At 63.9% G+C, this 15,865-nt stretch overlaps 1 protein-coding gene across 15 annotated transcripts in view; it reads right to left on the reverse strand.

Annotated features, from left to right (window-relative positions):
• Positions 1-15,865, reverse strand: part of MEGF6 (multiple EGF like domains 6) — an 86,866-nt gene that overhangs the window by 26,291 nt on the left and 44,710 nt on the right. For 12 of the 15 annotated variants that reach the window (XM_073233062.1, XM_036999712.2, XM_036999706.2 and 9 more), the window contains one exon: positions 731-853. In XM_073233062.1, coding sequence (XP_073089163.1) covers positions 731-853 — 123 coding nt within the window. Of the gene's footprint in view, positions 1-730; positions 854-2,180; positions 2,320-6,773; positions 7,070-15,865 lie in introns of those variants that run through there. The other 3 variants (XM_073233059.1, XM_073233060.1, XM_073233061.1) reach the window with 3 other exon arrangements.

Consider the following 15,865-nt stretch of genomic DNA (forward strand, 5'->3'; position numbering starts at 1 on the left):
AAGGAGCCTGCTCAGTGCCCACCCCAGGCCCGCTCCGGATCCCCAGGCTGGAAAGAAGGGGCGTCCTGCCCCCAGCCCCCACATGGCCTCTCAGACACAGCAGCCAGAGGCCTCGGCCCTGTTCACAGCACCTGTGTCCAGAGCCCGGCAGGGAGGACCAGGGTGGGTGGGGGGTGGATGCTGATGCAGCCCCTCCACCCGCCACCTCGGTGGGTACCTGGCACTCTCCCCTTCTGCCCCTGGAACCCTCTGGGCAGGCACAACGGCCTGTGCCCTGCCGCCTCCCACCGAGCCCAGCCCCCATGGCAAACAGGCCCTTAAGAGGAGCTGAGGGTCAGGGTCCTGCTTCTCAGCTTCCCCTTCCCCACCTGCTGAGTGTACCCCCCAACCCAGGCTTCCCATGGCAAGGGACTGGGGCTCAAGGGCCCCAGCCCTGCAGGTCAAGAGTGACCCCACCCTGCGGCCGCCTCAGGCCAGGCCTCTCCCACCACCAGTGAGCACCAACTACCCTTAGAATCCCACACCTACAGGAGGGAGCCCCTGTAATAGTGGCGGCTGCTCAGCCGACAGGCCCCGTCAGGCCTCTCAGCCCAGGAGGGCAGGGACACTGACCCCCCAGGCCGGGCACACCAGGAGGGCGGTGGGGTTGGCTGAGGCCAGGAGGCTGGGCAGGGAGGTGCCACTAGGCCCAGGAGGAGGGCCACTGCACCCAGGGCTGTAGGTTACTCACCCAGGCAGGTCCTGCCGTCGGCATGGAGCCGGAAGCCAGGCTTGCACTCACAGAGGTAGGAGCCGGGCGTGTTCACACACCTGTGCTGGCAGCCACCGTTGTGCGCTTGGCACTCATCCACATCTGGATGGGGACAGGGGACCAAGGGCTAGCAGCCAGTACCTGCCTGTGCCGCCAACCTCCTCTGGGCTGGTCCCAGGGTCCCAGCCCGCCCCCTCCGAGGACACCGCCCTTGGCCCTGGGGCCAGGGCCCAGACTCAAGACCCTGCTTCCCGGACCACAGCTGCGGTGCACCCTGAGCCCCAAGTTCACACGTGCAGGAGCAGAGCAGACAGAAGGCAGGGCAGGTCCCCCACACCCGGCTGCCTGCTGACGAGGGAGAGATGCCACCCCTGGGGAGGGTCAGAATGTGGGGGGGGGGGTCTGGCCAGAGCGGTGGCTGCGGAGGGGGGTGGCTCAGGCTGGAGGAGGCCTGGCACTGGAGCCTTTAAAGAGTCAACTTTCCCCAAGTCCAAACTCAGGAAAGCCCCAAGGCCACGTGAGCTGCTCTGCTGGGGCTACTGGCCCAGAAGGGAAAACCACCGGATGCCCCTGCCTGGGCTTTGGGGGAGAGCCCAGGAGGGGCTGGGGCGTGCACTAGGTTGAACAGGGCTCCCCAAATTCCTGTCCATCAGCAGCCTCAGAGTTGGCCTTTTCTGGAAACAGGGCCTTTGCAGATGTAGCTGGGGATCTAGATGAGGTCCTGCTGGATGAGGGTGGCCTAAGTCCAGTGACTGGGTCCTGTTAGGAGACACAGGGGTGCAGAGGTGGGAGGATGGTGCCCACAAGCCAAAGAAGCCGGGCACCACCAGAGGCTGGACGGGCGAGGAAGAACCCTCCCCTGGAGGGCTCGGGGGAGCACGCCCTGTGGACCCCTTGATCTCGGGCTTCCAGCCTCCAGAGCTGGGAGAGAAGAAACATCTGTCACTGTATTTGTCTTGGCGGCCCCGGGAAACTAGTGCAGGTGTTAGCCTGGGGCCCTCCAGTGGCTCCCTGGGCTGGGGAGATGGGAGGCCACCCAGCAGACATCCCCAGGACAGGACCTGTCAGGGTCACAGCACTGCACTTCTGGAAGGATGCCTCACACCCGAGACCACTGACCAGGAATGTAGAGGCCCGGAGAAGGTGTGGGCGGCCACTGAGGCAGACGGGCAAGCAGAGGGAACGTCTCCCTTGCCTCAGGTACCTGTGAGCCGGGCTAATGCCAGGACGGACCAAACACAGCCCTGGAGGTGCGCAAGATGGAGGGAGGAGGTCCCTTCCGAGACGGAGCCACCCTGGAGCCCACGCAGGGTCCTCAAGCCCATCCATACCTTTCAGACACCAGCCCACGCTATGCAGGCAGCCAGCTTTCCAGACCAGGAATGGGGGAGGGGGCCGGCGGGGACAGACACACAGACGCTCCACTCACAAGCATTTATGAGCCAGGTGTCTGGACCCAGGAAACTCGTGCCCAAACACTGGAGCCCCTGACCGCGGACTGAGCCTCGCATTGGAAGGCCACGCTCAGCTCCAAGTGCCAGCATTAGATTCCACTCAGTGTGGCTCCACTAGGGAAAAACAGAATTTCACAGGCAGGCCCTCAGCTGTGTGAAAACGTGGCTAGCGGGGAGGACCCATTCTCAGGGCCTGCACGGAGCAGAGATTTCTCTCTAATCCTGCTGAAAAGTCCAGTGGATCCAGTCTATCCAGTAAAACTTCACCCCCCGGTTCCCACCCACAGCCCCATGAAAACACACCATCCTGGAACTCCAGCCATGGGAACTCTGCAAGGACCCCAAGCTGATGGACAGGCGGGGTGCCACACTGCTGAGTGCCATGGGGGGCGCACGGGGAGAGGCACCTCCTGACCATCTCCAGAACCTGCCCACCAGGCTATGCTTCCCACGTACAGAAATCCTGCCACCAGTCCACACTCCGAAAATGTCCCTGGCACCCCAAAAATGACACCAAAACAAACCTTGGGAGGCCAGGGTCTCTGCCTGGGGCCTCCAGGCCACCTGCTCCATGCACAAGCCACACACCCTCAAGGGAGACCCCCAGGGACCCGCCGAAGCCCCGAGGCTGCCTCAGAGAGGAGGGGCCAGGCGGCACCAAGAGAATGTCCACCTGCACTGTGGTGACCTGTGGGCTTCCTCATAACAAAGCCAGGTGCCTGGCAGGAAAAAGCCTGAAGGAAAAATTCACAGCCGCTGGCAGAGCCCCAGAGACTGGGGGGCAGAGGGAACCAGGGTGCTGGTGGTCTCAGAACCCTCCTGAGCAGGAGGAAATGGGGGATGGAGGGGTGAGGCAGGGCCGGGCGAGGCGGGCAGCAGCCACCGAGGGGCTCAGAGAGGAGACCCTGGAGAGGGCCCCTGCCAGGTGAAGGTAGGGAGCACAGCCCCGGGCACACAGTAGGTGCTCAGCAAGGCTGTGGGGGAAGAAGCGGCAGTGTGTGCTATTCCCAGGGGTGGGCACACAGACTGGGCCTGGCATGTCTAGTGGCCTTGCCAGCCAGCGGCCAGCCCACAGGCAGCCCCAGACGTGGCCTCAGAGGCAGGGCAGAGTGACCGGGCTGCCAGGGACACTGGCTTCCGACACCAGCTCTCAGCTGGCACTCTGCAGTCACCCTCAGCGCACTCCAGGCACTGGGCTCGGGGAGAGGCTGGCTGAGGTGGCACTGCATCCCATGAGGCCCTGGGAAACCTGGCTGGGGGACCAAGCCCACCTGGGGGCAACTCCCAGGCAGGCCTGAGGGGGGCCATCTGGGACACAAAGAAGCCCCGGCCAGCACCCACCCTCGGGCCAGGCCAGCAGCCCTGCAGTCTGCAAGGACCCCAAGCTGATGGACAGGCGGGGTAGAAGCCTGCGGGGGCCACCAGGACAGGGTGCAGCCTGATGGTCAGCAGGGCCCCCCTAGCTGGGCTGGCTGACAGCCAGGGCCTCCCTCCCTACCCACACCCACTGCCCACGTGGCCACACTCTTCTCACCTCCTGCTGCCCGGAGGGAACATGTAAACTCAACCGTCCCACCCTAGGGCCCAGCCTCTTGCTGCCAGAACGCACAGGCCCACGTCTGCCAGGCCACCCCCGGCTCTCCCCTTGGACGGGCTGGCGTGCTGGCCCTAACCCAAGGCCTTCCCATCCCCGGAGCTGCACTGCTGGGCGGTGGGGAACCTGCACGGTGGGGCAGACGGGCTTCCAGCACCCACTGTCGGCCTGTCTGGGTAGCTAGACAGGGCGGGGCAGGTGGAGGCGGCAGGGTCGGAGGCCTCCAGGGCGGACAGAAACCTTCACCTCTCGGGGCGACAGAAACCTGCTGACGGGGTGCACAGGGGCGGACGGCCTCCTGCTGGGGTCCCATCCAGCTCAGAGAGCCAGGCCCCTCCAGAGAAATCTACATTCAGAAAGTAGGTTGGGATGGGGTTACCTAAACCCTGTCTTCCCCTCTCCCAAGCCAGGCCACGTGGGCTCCGAGAACCCCGCAGTGCTGACCCCATGACCCTGACCTGAGGTCACAGGCTCTGTGGTCCTTAAAGAGAGTGAGGCTAACAGAACAACCTCCAAAGAGCTTCACGTCCTGATCCCAGGAACCACACACGGCAACAGGGACTTCACAGACAGGATTGAGGTGGGGTGGAGATGACCCTGGAGGTCCCAGGTGGGCCCAAACCCATCACATGGTCCTCACGGGCAGGGCCAGAGGCCCAGAACACGGTGGGGCAGGCGCTGGGCTCCTGGCTGTGAAGATAGGAGGGGGGCCACCAGCCAAGGAATGCAAGCAGCGTCCAGACGCTGGAAGAGGTGGAAACGATTCTCCCCTGGAGCTTCCGAAGGAACCAGCCCAGCCGGCACCTTACTTATGGCCCATTTGGGACATCTGACTGCCAAACTGTAAGCTAACAGACCTGTGTTGTCTTAGGCCACTAAGGTGGGGTGATTCATTACAGCAGCTGCAGGGACTAAACACGGAGCACGGAACTGCTGTCTGCAGTTGGCCAGCTCTGTAGTCATGGAGGCTCAGAACACGGGTGCTGGAAATCCTGACGCCTGACGCCTGAGGTGGGCTGTGCTCTCTGGGGAAGCTGGCTGCACTCCCCTGGGGCCCATCTGGCAGGAAGTGACCCCTACAGTGGGACCAGAGCCCTGGGATACCCCAGACAGCAGGGCTCTGGCCAAGCATCAGCACCTTAGACTCTGAAACTGCAACAGAAAATGCCGTTCTCCTGGCAGCATGGAGGGGGGCCTGGTGCCCTGGCGGTGTGGGCACCTCCAGGCTGAAAGGAAGCTTGGGGGCCTCCTCATCTCCCTGCTTACTGAGAGGGCTGGGGAGGAGACCCACTCCTTTTGGGGGCAGAACCCAGCCCGGCAAACCCGCTCTGCCCTGTCCAGCCGCACGCCCAGACAACCTGTGGGGTGGCTCCCACCTGCACAGGGCAGCCTCTGACAGCCCTGCGGCTCCGCAGCCCTGGATGGGCCCGGGCGGCAGCCGTCTCACCGTGGGGAGCAGCAGGTCCCAGCGGGGCTCTTTTACAGAACAGCTGGGCCAGTGTCTGGCAGGAAAGCCCTCAGCTGAGATGGCAGCCTAGTGATGGGACTGCCTCACGCACTGGCACACGGTGACACATCACTGTGCCAACACCAGGCGGTCCTCCAGGAGCCCGGCCAGACATGCGATGTCTGCTGAGCTGGCAACAGTGGTGCCTCAGGGAGCCCACCGTCATGATGCAGGAAGCCTGGGAGTGTCTCCACCCCCACACCCAGTCACACCGGCTGCTGACCCAAGGCCACACAGCCAGGTTGGACCAGCAGTGCCTCACGGCTCCACCCTGCCTCACAGGAAAATCTGAGCTCTCTGGGATCTTGCCAGAGATCACAGCTTAGGGGGTCATGAAGGTCAGAACCTGCTTACTCCCAAACGTGCCACGGGGTGCTCACCCCAAGCATGCACCCCATTATCCACAGGGCCAATCCCCTCCACAAGCCCAAGCAGGCCTGGGAGTGGGGGACAGTCTCAGTTCCTTGGCCCCAGCCTGGCCCCAGCCCCAGGCCCCTGGATGTGGCACAGTCTCACTGCACTTAGTACCACCACTGGTGGTGAGACAGCGCCAGCTCCACCCTGGCTGAACCACTGAGGGGAGGGCAGCCAACCCCACGGGGACAGAGCCTGGGCCCCAGCTGGCAGAACCTTTGCCTCCGTGGAGGGCCTGGTTCCCTGCACCCTCTGGGCATGGAGAGAGTCAGAGACTGGCCCAGGGGACAACTGAGCAGGCCCAGTGTCTCCAGGGAGGCCAGGTGCCCTGCACAGAGCCACCCTCAGGGGCCCAGAAGGGCCAGGAGAGAACACCAACTGCCACCCCCCAAGATTATCCAGGAGATGACTCACCGGGAGCCACACACCACACCCCACCTCAAATTCCTGAGGATGCCGCATTCCAAGCTCCATAGATGCTATGGATGCTTCAGTGGAGCCTCCTGCAGGGAGGGGCAGGATGGACCCAGGATGGGTACACTGGGCTTCCCAAAGGCTGCTCTGGTCTTCGCAGCTGACCCTGTAGCCCACTGGGCTGACACACTCCCGAGGCTCAGGGGAGATGGCGGGAAGAGGAGCTCACACCCCCACACGACCCCCAAGGGGCCCAGGCTCTGAGGACCTCGGGGAGGAGACCCCCCTCTGGGCAGGGCCCAGGGGCCTGTCCCTGGAACCCGTCTTTCTTGCTCCACCCCCAGAACAACCGGGGCCGGGGTGCACACCTCCAGTGCCCACGGGCAAATGCGAGGGACGCTCCTCTTCCCACTGGTCGGCGGCCAGGCCGCACGGGGAACGGGAATGTCCAAAGACTCAGGGCGCACGGGGCCCTGTCCCAGAGGCAGCGGCCGCCTGCGGGCACTGCCCCCGCCCCGCTCTCTCCAGCCAAGCGCTGCCGGCTGCCTGGGCGCAAACTTTAAAAAGAGGATGCCCAGGGAGCGCGCATGGCGCAGGGCCTGTCCCGTCCCGCGCCCTGCACAGGCCCACCGCGCGCACCTGGCCTCCGGTCACCGGCACTCACGGGGTAGCCGGCCTGGCATGGATAGCAGCCCCTCCAGAAGTAGCGGTGGTGCGTGCCCGCCACGCGCGCCAGGCCCCCCAGCAGCCCGAGGCACCACAGCGCGGCCAGTCCGCCGCGGCCCCGGGTCGCCTCCATGGCCGGTCGGCCGAGGGCTGTCTCCGGACCCCGCTCCCGGCTCGGGCTGGGCTCTGGGCGCGGGTCCCACTCCAGCTCCCGCGGCGCGCCTGCCCCTCGCCTCTTGTTCCGCTTTCCCTCCGCCCCGCGCAGGTAGAGGCCGAATCCCGGCGCGAGGGGCCGCCTCGCCTTGCCCCGCCCCGCCCCCATGGGGCTGGCGGGACCCCAGTGCGCCGCCCACCCGCCCCGCGCATTCCTGCGCGCGCGCTCCCGGAGCCGGACACAGACGCACGAACCGAGACGCGCAGACAGACCCGGGTGCACACACAGGCACCCCCACGCAAACAGACCCACGGGGGCACGCAAGACACACACGGGACCATGCACACACCCGTGCACAGACACACACGTGTTCCTCCTGTGCCAGCAAGTAAAAGAACCAAAGCAGAGAGGGAGGCCACCTGGCAATGCCACCATGCCAGGGCTCCTGGGCAGCTGCCAAGTTGGGGAGGGTGGGGGCCCGGGAGGCAAGTCGAGGCCCACCCATCAGAGAGCAGGTCCTGAGTGAAGACGCCTGCAGTCCCCAGCCTGGTGTTTTGCGCCCAACACTATCACGCCCTCCCCTGGACCTGGGCGGGTACCCAGAGGGCGCCTGGGCAAGGGGATCACTGCACCCCTAAGCAGGTGCGATAGAGCCAGAGCAAAGGAACAGCCAGCCCTCTCCCTCCCAGTCGCCCTGGCCGTTGCTCTTCCCAGCCCATCTGTGGGGTTCCCAGGGGCAACCTCGTGCAACCATCTCATCTTGCTGGTCCTGTCTGCAGACCAGAGGCCAGCCCATCCCATTGGCCCTCTGCCCAACCAGGTGCCTGCCCATCTGTCTGCTGGGGCCTCCTGTCTGCCATCCCCTCTCGAGCTGCACACCAGCCAGTGGACCCCAGACAATCACCCTGGGGAACCACTGTCATCTCCCCAATAGACACACTGCCCTCCAACACAGCCTGGCACCATTTCACTGCCACGTGCATGTCATTTCTGTACAATTCACGAACAAGTGAGGTCCCACCCTCAGCAGTCACCAGTCAGTTTGCAGGGGGACAGGAGGCCATGGAGACAAGCTTCATCCACGGGGAGGTGCAGAGGGACACCAGAAGGAAGCTCCCACTCCAAGATCACCCTCACCGACCACCCCAGGGCCTGGGGCTCCTCCCCTGAAGGGGCCCCTGGAGGTGTCACTGACACCCGGCTCATGCAGACCCCACTCTGACATCCTTCAGGACCAGGGCCACGGCAGGGGGACCACCCAAAGCGGGAAGCAGGAAGCAGACCCAAGAGGAAGGAAGCAAGGGGTGCCCCGCCTGGGTCTCCCACAGCCTCCCATCTTGCCCACCTGGGAAAGGGCTCTGCCTTTTACTGTGTCACAGGGGAAGGCGGGGCCCTGGAGGCCCTCGGGAAGGCTGCCCAGCAGGAACAAGGGCCTTCAGCCCCGGGTCAACCCGAGGCCACAAGCCTCTGTGGCTGCCAGGCACTTGAACCACAGCTCGTCCTCCGTGGAGCCGGGCGCTGAGACGTACCCCTGCTTTCCTGGTGTTGGTAAGAGGCGAGCGGCCCTCTGAATCATCTTTATGTCGGTTACATGTTGAAATGATTATATCTGCATACATCATGTTGAATAAAATATATCATTAAAATCTACTTCACTTGTTTCTACTTTTTTAGTGTGACTACGAGGAAATTTAAGGCTAAACATGTGGCTCCCGCGTGACTCACGTTCCATTTCTGTTGGACAGCGCTGGTCTTCCCCGTGCCCAGCCCCCAGCTTGGCTAGGAAGGAGCTGGTCTGTGCAGCCTCAGAAAAACCACAAACCTCTCTGTGCCCATTTCCTTGTCTGTAGCAAGGGGAGATGATCACAGACCCGCCTTCTGTGGGGATCGTGCTTCACCGCAAGTCAGTAAGAATCCGTGACAGTCAGCAGCCAGATCTGCACTGATGGTCCCCCGCCCAGGCCGCGGCTCAGGCAGACACCCCAAGGCCAAGCAGCCAGACCCACGAGCTAGTCTCAGAGGGGCAGTATCCAGGGACTTGTCCATCTCCTGGCTCCGTGGTGGACGCAGCCACGGTTCCAAAGGCATCCTGGAAGCCGGCCAGGCCAGCCTGAGAAAAGTCCCGGGACCAGAGACTGCCCCTACCCATGAATGCCATCACCCGCTACCCCCACCACCTCCGCCCGGACCTTCCCTGTCACAGCAGGCTGGGGACCATCACCCTGGCCCTCCCGGCCCACCTGGGGGCTGCTACCACCCCGCTGTACCACCCTGAACTCCAACCTGCCAGCCGAAGCAGAGGGTCATTCATTCCCACGGCCTCGCCTGCAGGGGGCCTGCTTCAGGCCCGTGCCACAGCCCCCAGCACGGGGCAGGGGCTGAGGAAGAGCAGAACACAGCCTGGGGGCAGCAGATGTGGGTCCCAGGCCACTGAAGAGCTGGGTGGCAGGGCAAGTCGCAGGAGCCCACCACCTATTTCCTCACATATACGGTGGCTGGGGGCAGGTGAGAACAGCTGAGGGGCCCATGGCCTGAAGCCGTGGGGTGCATGTGACTTGGGAACAGAAACAAAGCCAGGCGTGTCCCGCACCACAACGCCCACAGTGTCCCGGGAGGAGGAAATCGGCCAATAAAAAGGCAAGAGGATTTTCCAGGGACCAGCTGAGAAGCACAAGGCTTTCCGAATGCTCTGTGACAAACAAGTCCAGGCAAAGGAAACGCCATCTTTCCTGCCCTGGAGGCCCCAAGAGCTGTGGGCCCCTTCCTCGTCTCCTGCCCCCACCCTTACCAACCTCTCCCCTCTGCCCCTCACAGACACGCCCGTAATTAAAACCTCTGTCCGGATGGGAACCCGCATCCAAGGGAGCCCACCACAGCAGCCCTGGACCCCTGCACACTGGGTCCTCTTCCCAGGGAGGAGTGGCCTGCGCAACATCACCCAAGGTCACCCAGGTCCAGCCGGGGAGGCCAGGCCGGACCCAGACCCAAAGCCCGTCCTCAGGGGGCCACCTCCTTCAGGATCCTGAGATGAGGACCCCTGGGGTACTCACTGGCTCCGTGGGCAGGGAGCCACAGGTCCTGAGTGGGTGGAGGGCAGAGGCCCCACAGAAGGAGGTATGCCATGTAGGGGCCAACACGAGGTGTCCTGTTCACCCTCTGCTCCCCGCCACAGCACCCTGGGGCTGTGGGCCAGAGCCACCAAAGGGCCCTCCACGCCTAAGACCACCCCAGGCAAAGCGTTTCTAGAAGCTCCGGCTTCAGATCCCGGTTCTTCCGGCCTTCTGTGGGTGGCCTGGCCTTCCTGGGGCCTCAGCTTCCACGGCAGCCAAGATGTCATCCCCCCTCCCCTGGTGGACAGCGAGCTCCTATGCATCCGTTAAGTGCAGACTCCAAGGTGACTTTCTCTGAGGAGCCTTCCCAGCTGGCTAAGCGCCCCCGGCCACCAGAGCTGGCTCACCCACCCATTCACTCATTCGCTCGGCCACTCATGCAGTTCTGGGGTGCGGTGATGTCTTCCCACCCAGCTGAGGTTACATCAGGTCCCCAGAGCCCAGGATATCTCTGAGTATGGACGAGCTCACGCAGGACAGGGGGCTGCAGGTGGCTCTGGACATGGCCTACCGCCCACTGCCCCCACTCGGAGCCACAGGGCGCATCCAGGCCTGCAGCTGTGGGGTCTGGAAGCTGTTTGGGAAATGCCTCCCCATGCAGAAATGCGAGCTGGGTGTCTGCCCCTCGGAATGTCTGTGTGTCAGCAGAAGGAGCCACCCCCCCCACCCACCAGGCCAGCTCCAGCTTTCCTCTCCCAGATGGGAGGCCACCAGGCTTCTCTGCCAGGACCCAGTGCTGCCCCCCAAATGCCACGGCTTCCCCTTAGTGCTGAGTGGTGTGTCTAGGGCCAGCTGGGGCCAGCAGGAAGCAGAATTTGGCCCAGCTTCTCCCCTGCTTGTGGTGTCTGTCCCTTGGTGTGAACAGACACCTCCTCCATGAAGCCCTCCTGGAGGCTTCGCTAAGCTCCACTTTGCTCTGCTTCCCACTTGACTGGGGACCTGATACATTCTGCTGGCCTGCTGAGCAGGAAGGAGTGCCCTCCTGCCCTGCAGGCTGCCTTTGCCTCTGAATACACTGCGGGCTTTGGGTGAAGTCTGTGGGGGCCTGGAACCAGGAGGGTCCTGTAGGCACTGCGGGCTGCCTCAACTCCCCCCTACACCAGGTTCCTAGGCATCAAGACATAGGGTGAGGAGACCCTGCAGCAGGAACCAAAGCACCATGTCCAGCCCAAGGGGGGACCCCATGAATCCTGACCCTGTCCCCCCATCTGGAGCATTCCTGGATCCCAACTTCTCGGGAGGAGCTAAGCCCCCTGCAGGGAGGGGTGGAGGTGAGGAGGGACCCTCGGCGAAGCCCCCAGAGCTCACTGCCCCTGCTGCCAAGGTGCCTGGGTCCCGTGGGCACCAGGCACCACTCACAGCACACGGGCAGTCCCCGGCCAAGGCCGCAGCAGCATGGGGCACAGCCAGGGGACTCCAGCAAACCACTCATTGCCCACCTCCCATGGGAGTCAGGCTTGTCACGAGACTGGGTTATGGATGAAGCCTGTGCGAGGCTCATGTGTCCCTTCTGAGTGGGGACATTCAAGAGCAAGTGACACACTTGGGCCCACTGCCCAGCCACGGGGCACCCAGGGAGGCCTCCTCAGGGGCACAGGATGGGATGCGGCATGGGTGAGGGGGGCAGAGGCTGGGCTGGAGGGCCTTGAAGGCGGGTGGGGCAGCACAGGGACTGTAAGACACGGCCCGCCGACAGCCCACGCAGGCAGAGGGCCTGGAAGGTGCTGGAAGGAGGCCTCTCTCTCAGGCCCCTCTCCAGCCTGCCTTGGGGGTCTCAAGGCCTCTCAGCCCAAAAGCCCTCCTTGCCACGTCTGGTCCCACAGGTGACCAGTGCCCTGCCTGATGTCCAGAGCCCAGACCAGAGCAGGTCAGTTTTAGGTTTGGGGTCATACACGGCCCACCTGCCTCCAAAACAGCTCCACACCCTCCCGCCAAGCCACCGCTGAACACGGAGTGCAGGGCCAGGCCTGGGCCCTCAAGTTGCCCCGGTGTCAGCCTCAAGGTAAAGCCATTACTCGTCGCAGCTCCTCACTCAAGCCAAAGGAAGGAAAATTAAAACCATGGCGGTTTCCGAGAGCCCAGCTGCTATGCCTGACTGCAGCAACCCCTGGCCTGGAGCAGGCGGAAACAGGGGGGGCCCGCTTGTCTTACACACACAGGCCCCCTGGGAGAGCCAGATGGAGTAGCCTCTGCATACCAGCTCTCCTCCGGAGGCCAGACAGCTTGGGGCGTTGGACCCAGACACGCCAGGGAACCCACAGCCCGGTCCACCCCAGGGAAGTGCCTGCTGAGGGCCAGAACCACAGCCGTGCTGGAGGCTCTTGCACACATGTGCACATGTGTGTGCACGTGTGAGGAGGATGTCTCCATGGCTCCCCATCCCCTGTAGCCTGGAGAAGGTCCCAGGAGGCCAGGTCCAGCCCTGGGAGCTCCTGAGCCCTGCAATGATGACACAGCCCCCACTCCGGGCACGGCCCCAAGGCCTGGCTCTCACTGGGGCCAGCCGAGCTGCCAGAGAGCAGCGACTGCAGAAAGGGTGCGCAGACAGCGCCGGGCTCACACCGTACTCAGAGGAAAGGAGGTGGGCGCGCGGACCTCAGGACAGCTGGACGGAAAGGGGATGGGTGTGAAGACTTTCATCAAAGGCCATGGGGCAGGGGTGGGGCTGCTGGCGCAGAGGCAGCAAAAGCCGTGCGTGGGGCATGCCAGGCAGGGAGTCTGGCTGAAGCCAGATGCCTGGCAGCCAGCTGGTCAGAACAAACAGCACATCAAAGGCCTCCTTCCAGCAACCTACATGGCCTGACGGGCACCATCAGCCACCCGTCCCTCTGTCCTTTTCCCACTCAAACCCGGTCATAGGATGCAGGGGTCACAGGGGTGGCAGCCAGCACTTACACCGGAGCTGGGGTGCCGAGCCTGGAGCTGGCACAGCTGGCCATCTGCCTCTCGGCCTCCGAAGCTCCCATGCTGCCTTGGAAGCCCTCGAGGCCACCTGCTGCACAGACTGAGCTTAGGGACAAACACTGTCCCCAGAAAATGCAGAGAAGCAAGTTCTAAGCCCACAGGACTCCCGGCTCCGGCCTGGCATCTGTCCCTGCTCTGAGTGCCCACTCCATACCCCCATGGGTCCATTTTATAGGCATCTCATTTTCTCACCAGGAGGAAATAAGCTCTTCCCTCTGTGTTTTGGGGCAGCTCCCCACCCCCACCCCACCCCACCCCGGGGATGCTCCGGCCAGACGCTGGGAAGCAGGAAGTAACGGGGTGAGACAGCGGGATTCTGGGCTTGGCTGAGGGCTGAGTGGGTCAGGAGCCCAGCCACCCAGGGGGTCTAGGGCGCAGAGGGGTGGCAGGGGTGGAGCCGGTCCAGACCCCCTGCTCAGGGCTTCCCAGAGAAGAGCAGGGGGTGCGGTGAGGAAGGTACAGCCGAGTTAGATGGGAGGGACAGAGGTAAGGCAGCGAGGGGCCAGGCAGCAGAGAATCCAACCGGGAGGCCAGACACAGTGCGGAAGGGGGCCCACTGCATGGCAGAGCCTAGAGGGGATGGGCACGGCTTCCATGAGGACACAAGCAGAGGGGACAAGGCCCCACTGGCCAGGGCAGAGGGGAGGGACCCAGAAGGGCCGCCCCCACCCAGCCAGCCCCGATACCTGGGGCAAGATCCCACCTGACCTTGCAGTGAACCTCCCCACGGCAGCTGCCCAGGGGTCGGGCATGTTGGGGTTCACTGTGAGGGTATGTCCCCTTCCTCTGGCTGAGCCCCGAGTCTGAGGACTGCGGCCTCCATGGCTATAGAGGTGGCCAGTCACACCTGCAGGAAGTCAGGCTCAGGGCCAGAACCGGCCTGTCCAGCTGCCCCATCCAACTCTGCCCCCAAACCTCTGCCTAAACCACGTGGATGCCGACAGCTTGCACGTCTTGGGTCTCTGCCCTGGAAACTGCCCAGTGCCCTGGGCTTTGTGGGGCAGGCCTCTGCTCTGGCTGTCACCGGCTGGCTCTGTCTGCTCACGTGGAAAGCTACTACTGCTCCTGTCTTGGCCTTGACCAAGAACACACCTGCCAGTGATATAGCCGGAGCCAGGAGATGAAAGCTCTTGACGCTTAGCATCTGATGGGCCTCTGGTTGCAGGCACCTCGTCCTCAGGGCCACCATCCAGCCTGCATGTCGGGTTTCCGCAGGACACCCAGTTAAGTGGGAAGGCCCGGGTGCTTGCTCTCAGAGGGGCTTAGTGACCAGGACGGCCCGGGTCCCTCGGGGCTTCCTTCCCCTCCGTCCAGCACCCACTGGCTGTGGGACCCTCGGCACACTCCCGCTCTGGGCCTCCTGCTCCACTTCATAAACCAGGGGCCACGGAGCAGCCGTGGGCACTGAGCAGCACAGTGGGGGCCGCTGCAGCCGGACAAGGCAGGGTGGCCTGCCTGAGGCCACTGCCACACTTCCTGCCACCAGTCCCGATCCTGATTCAGTGACAGCAGCATTACCCCAGCAGGCCCAGAAGTCCTTGCCGTGCTACAACCTCCCAAGAGACTCCCTGGGAGGGGGGGAAGGGGGTGCTGCCAGGGAGACCAAGTATTGCTGCAGCAGGTCAGAGAAATCCCCCCAGCGAAGGGTTGGCCCAAGCAGAGAAGGACCCCACACTGGACGCCACCTCCAGTGTCCCGAGCAGTTCCCTTGCCCCCCTCCGCCCCCGTGCCTGGCATGGGTGTAGGACAGACAGCTGGCCCCAGTCACCCACAGCCCTCCCAGCCCAGGGCCAGCACCCTGGAGGCTCCGTAATCAAGGCCTGTCACTTTCCACATTCCTGCCTCCCCCGTGGGACAGTGAGAACGGGGCAGCTCCCTGTCCAGCCAGGCCAGTGGGTGTCTGGGATACGACCCCCGAAAGAGACGGTACCAGCGCCTGTGGCCAGAGCCGAGTCAATGGGGGCTGCTCCATGGCCCACGCTGTCCTGAGCGCACACACCTGCCAGCAGGTCCCTTCCGCTCCTGAGGAGGGCGGCACCCCTGACAGAGCCACCTGCTCAGCGCAGACCCCAGGCTGGGCCCACCGGGCTGGGACTCAGGGACTCTGTTACTGTCTCAAGGCCTCGAGCCCCCACAGGCCTCACCCCAGTGACGTCCCCAGCTCTGCCCTGGAGGTCCCCACAGCCCAGGAACAGCAGAGAGGCAGGGGTAGGCATGCTGAGCACCCCTGGGAAGAGCCAGCCTATTTCCCGCCCACCCGGAGAAAGCCGTCGCCCTGCCTAGCCCCCGCCCGGCGGTCCCCTGCTGCCCCTTTCCCAGGCCTCCTCCTCATCTCCTGAAAGGGGGGTCAGCGGCAGTGAGAACAGCAGGACGCGGGGGGCAGAATTCCACCAGCATGGGAAGGCAGCTCTGTGGGCCTCACCCATTCCCCCTGGGGGCACCCTGATTTCCTCCAACTAGTAGCATTAATTTCATTCTCAGAACAGGACCCAAGAATGCTCCCATTAGAGTCCATGTCACTGGTCCACAGGCCAGACCATCAGGCCCAATGTAAGGACTGGACCCATCTTACACACGGGGACATTTACAGGGCTGAGCGCCCAAACCAGCCGGCAGTGGAGGGCGGGCCTTGGGGTGGGCATGGAGACCTGCCAGGGTTCCCTGGGCCAGATGAAGCATCTAACCCAGGCCTGGGCAGGGTCTCAGTAGTCCCCTAGCCCCTGGGCCTGGTCCAAGGACCCTCGTCAAGAGAAGGCAATGGGGTTAGAGAGGACCCAGGCCTAAACAGAGGATGGGGTCAGCTCCGTAAGACAACTCTGCTCCCCAGACCAGGCCTG

The sequence above is a fragment of the Manis javanica genome, chromosome 4 (assembly GCF_040802235.1).
Source record: "Manis javanica isolate MJ-LG chromosome 4, MJ_LKY, whole genome shotgun sequence".
NCBI classification, from domain to species: domain Eukaryota; kingdom Metazoa; phylum Chordata; class Mammalia; order Pholidota; family Manidae; genus Manis; species Manis javanica.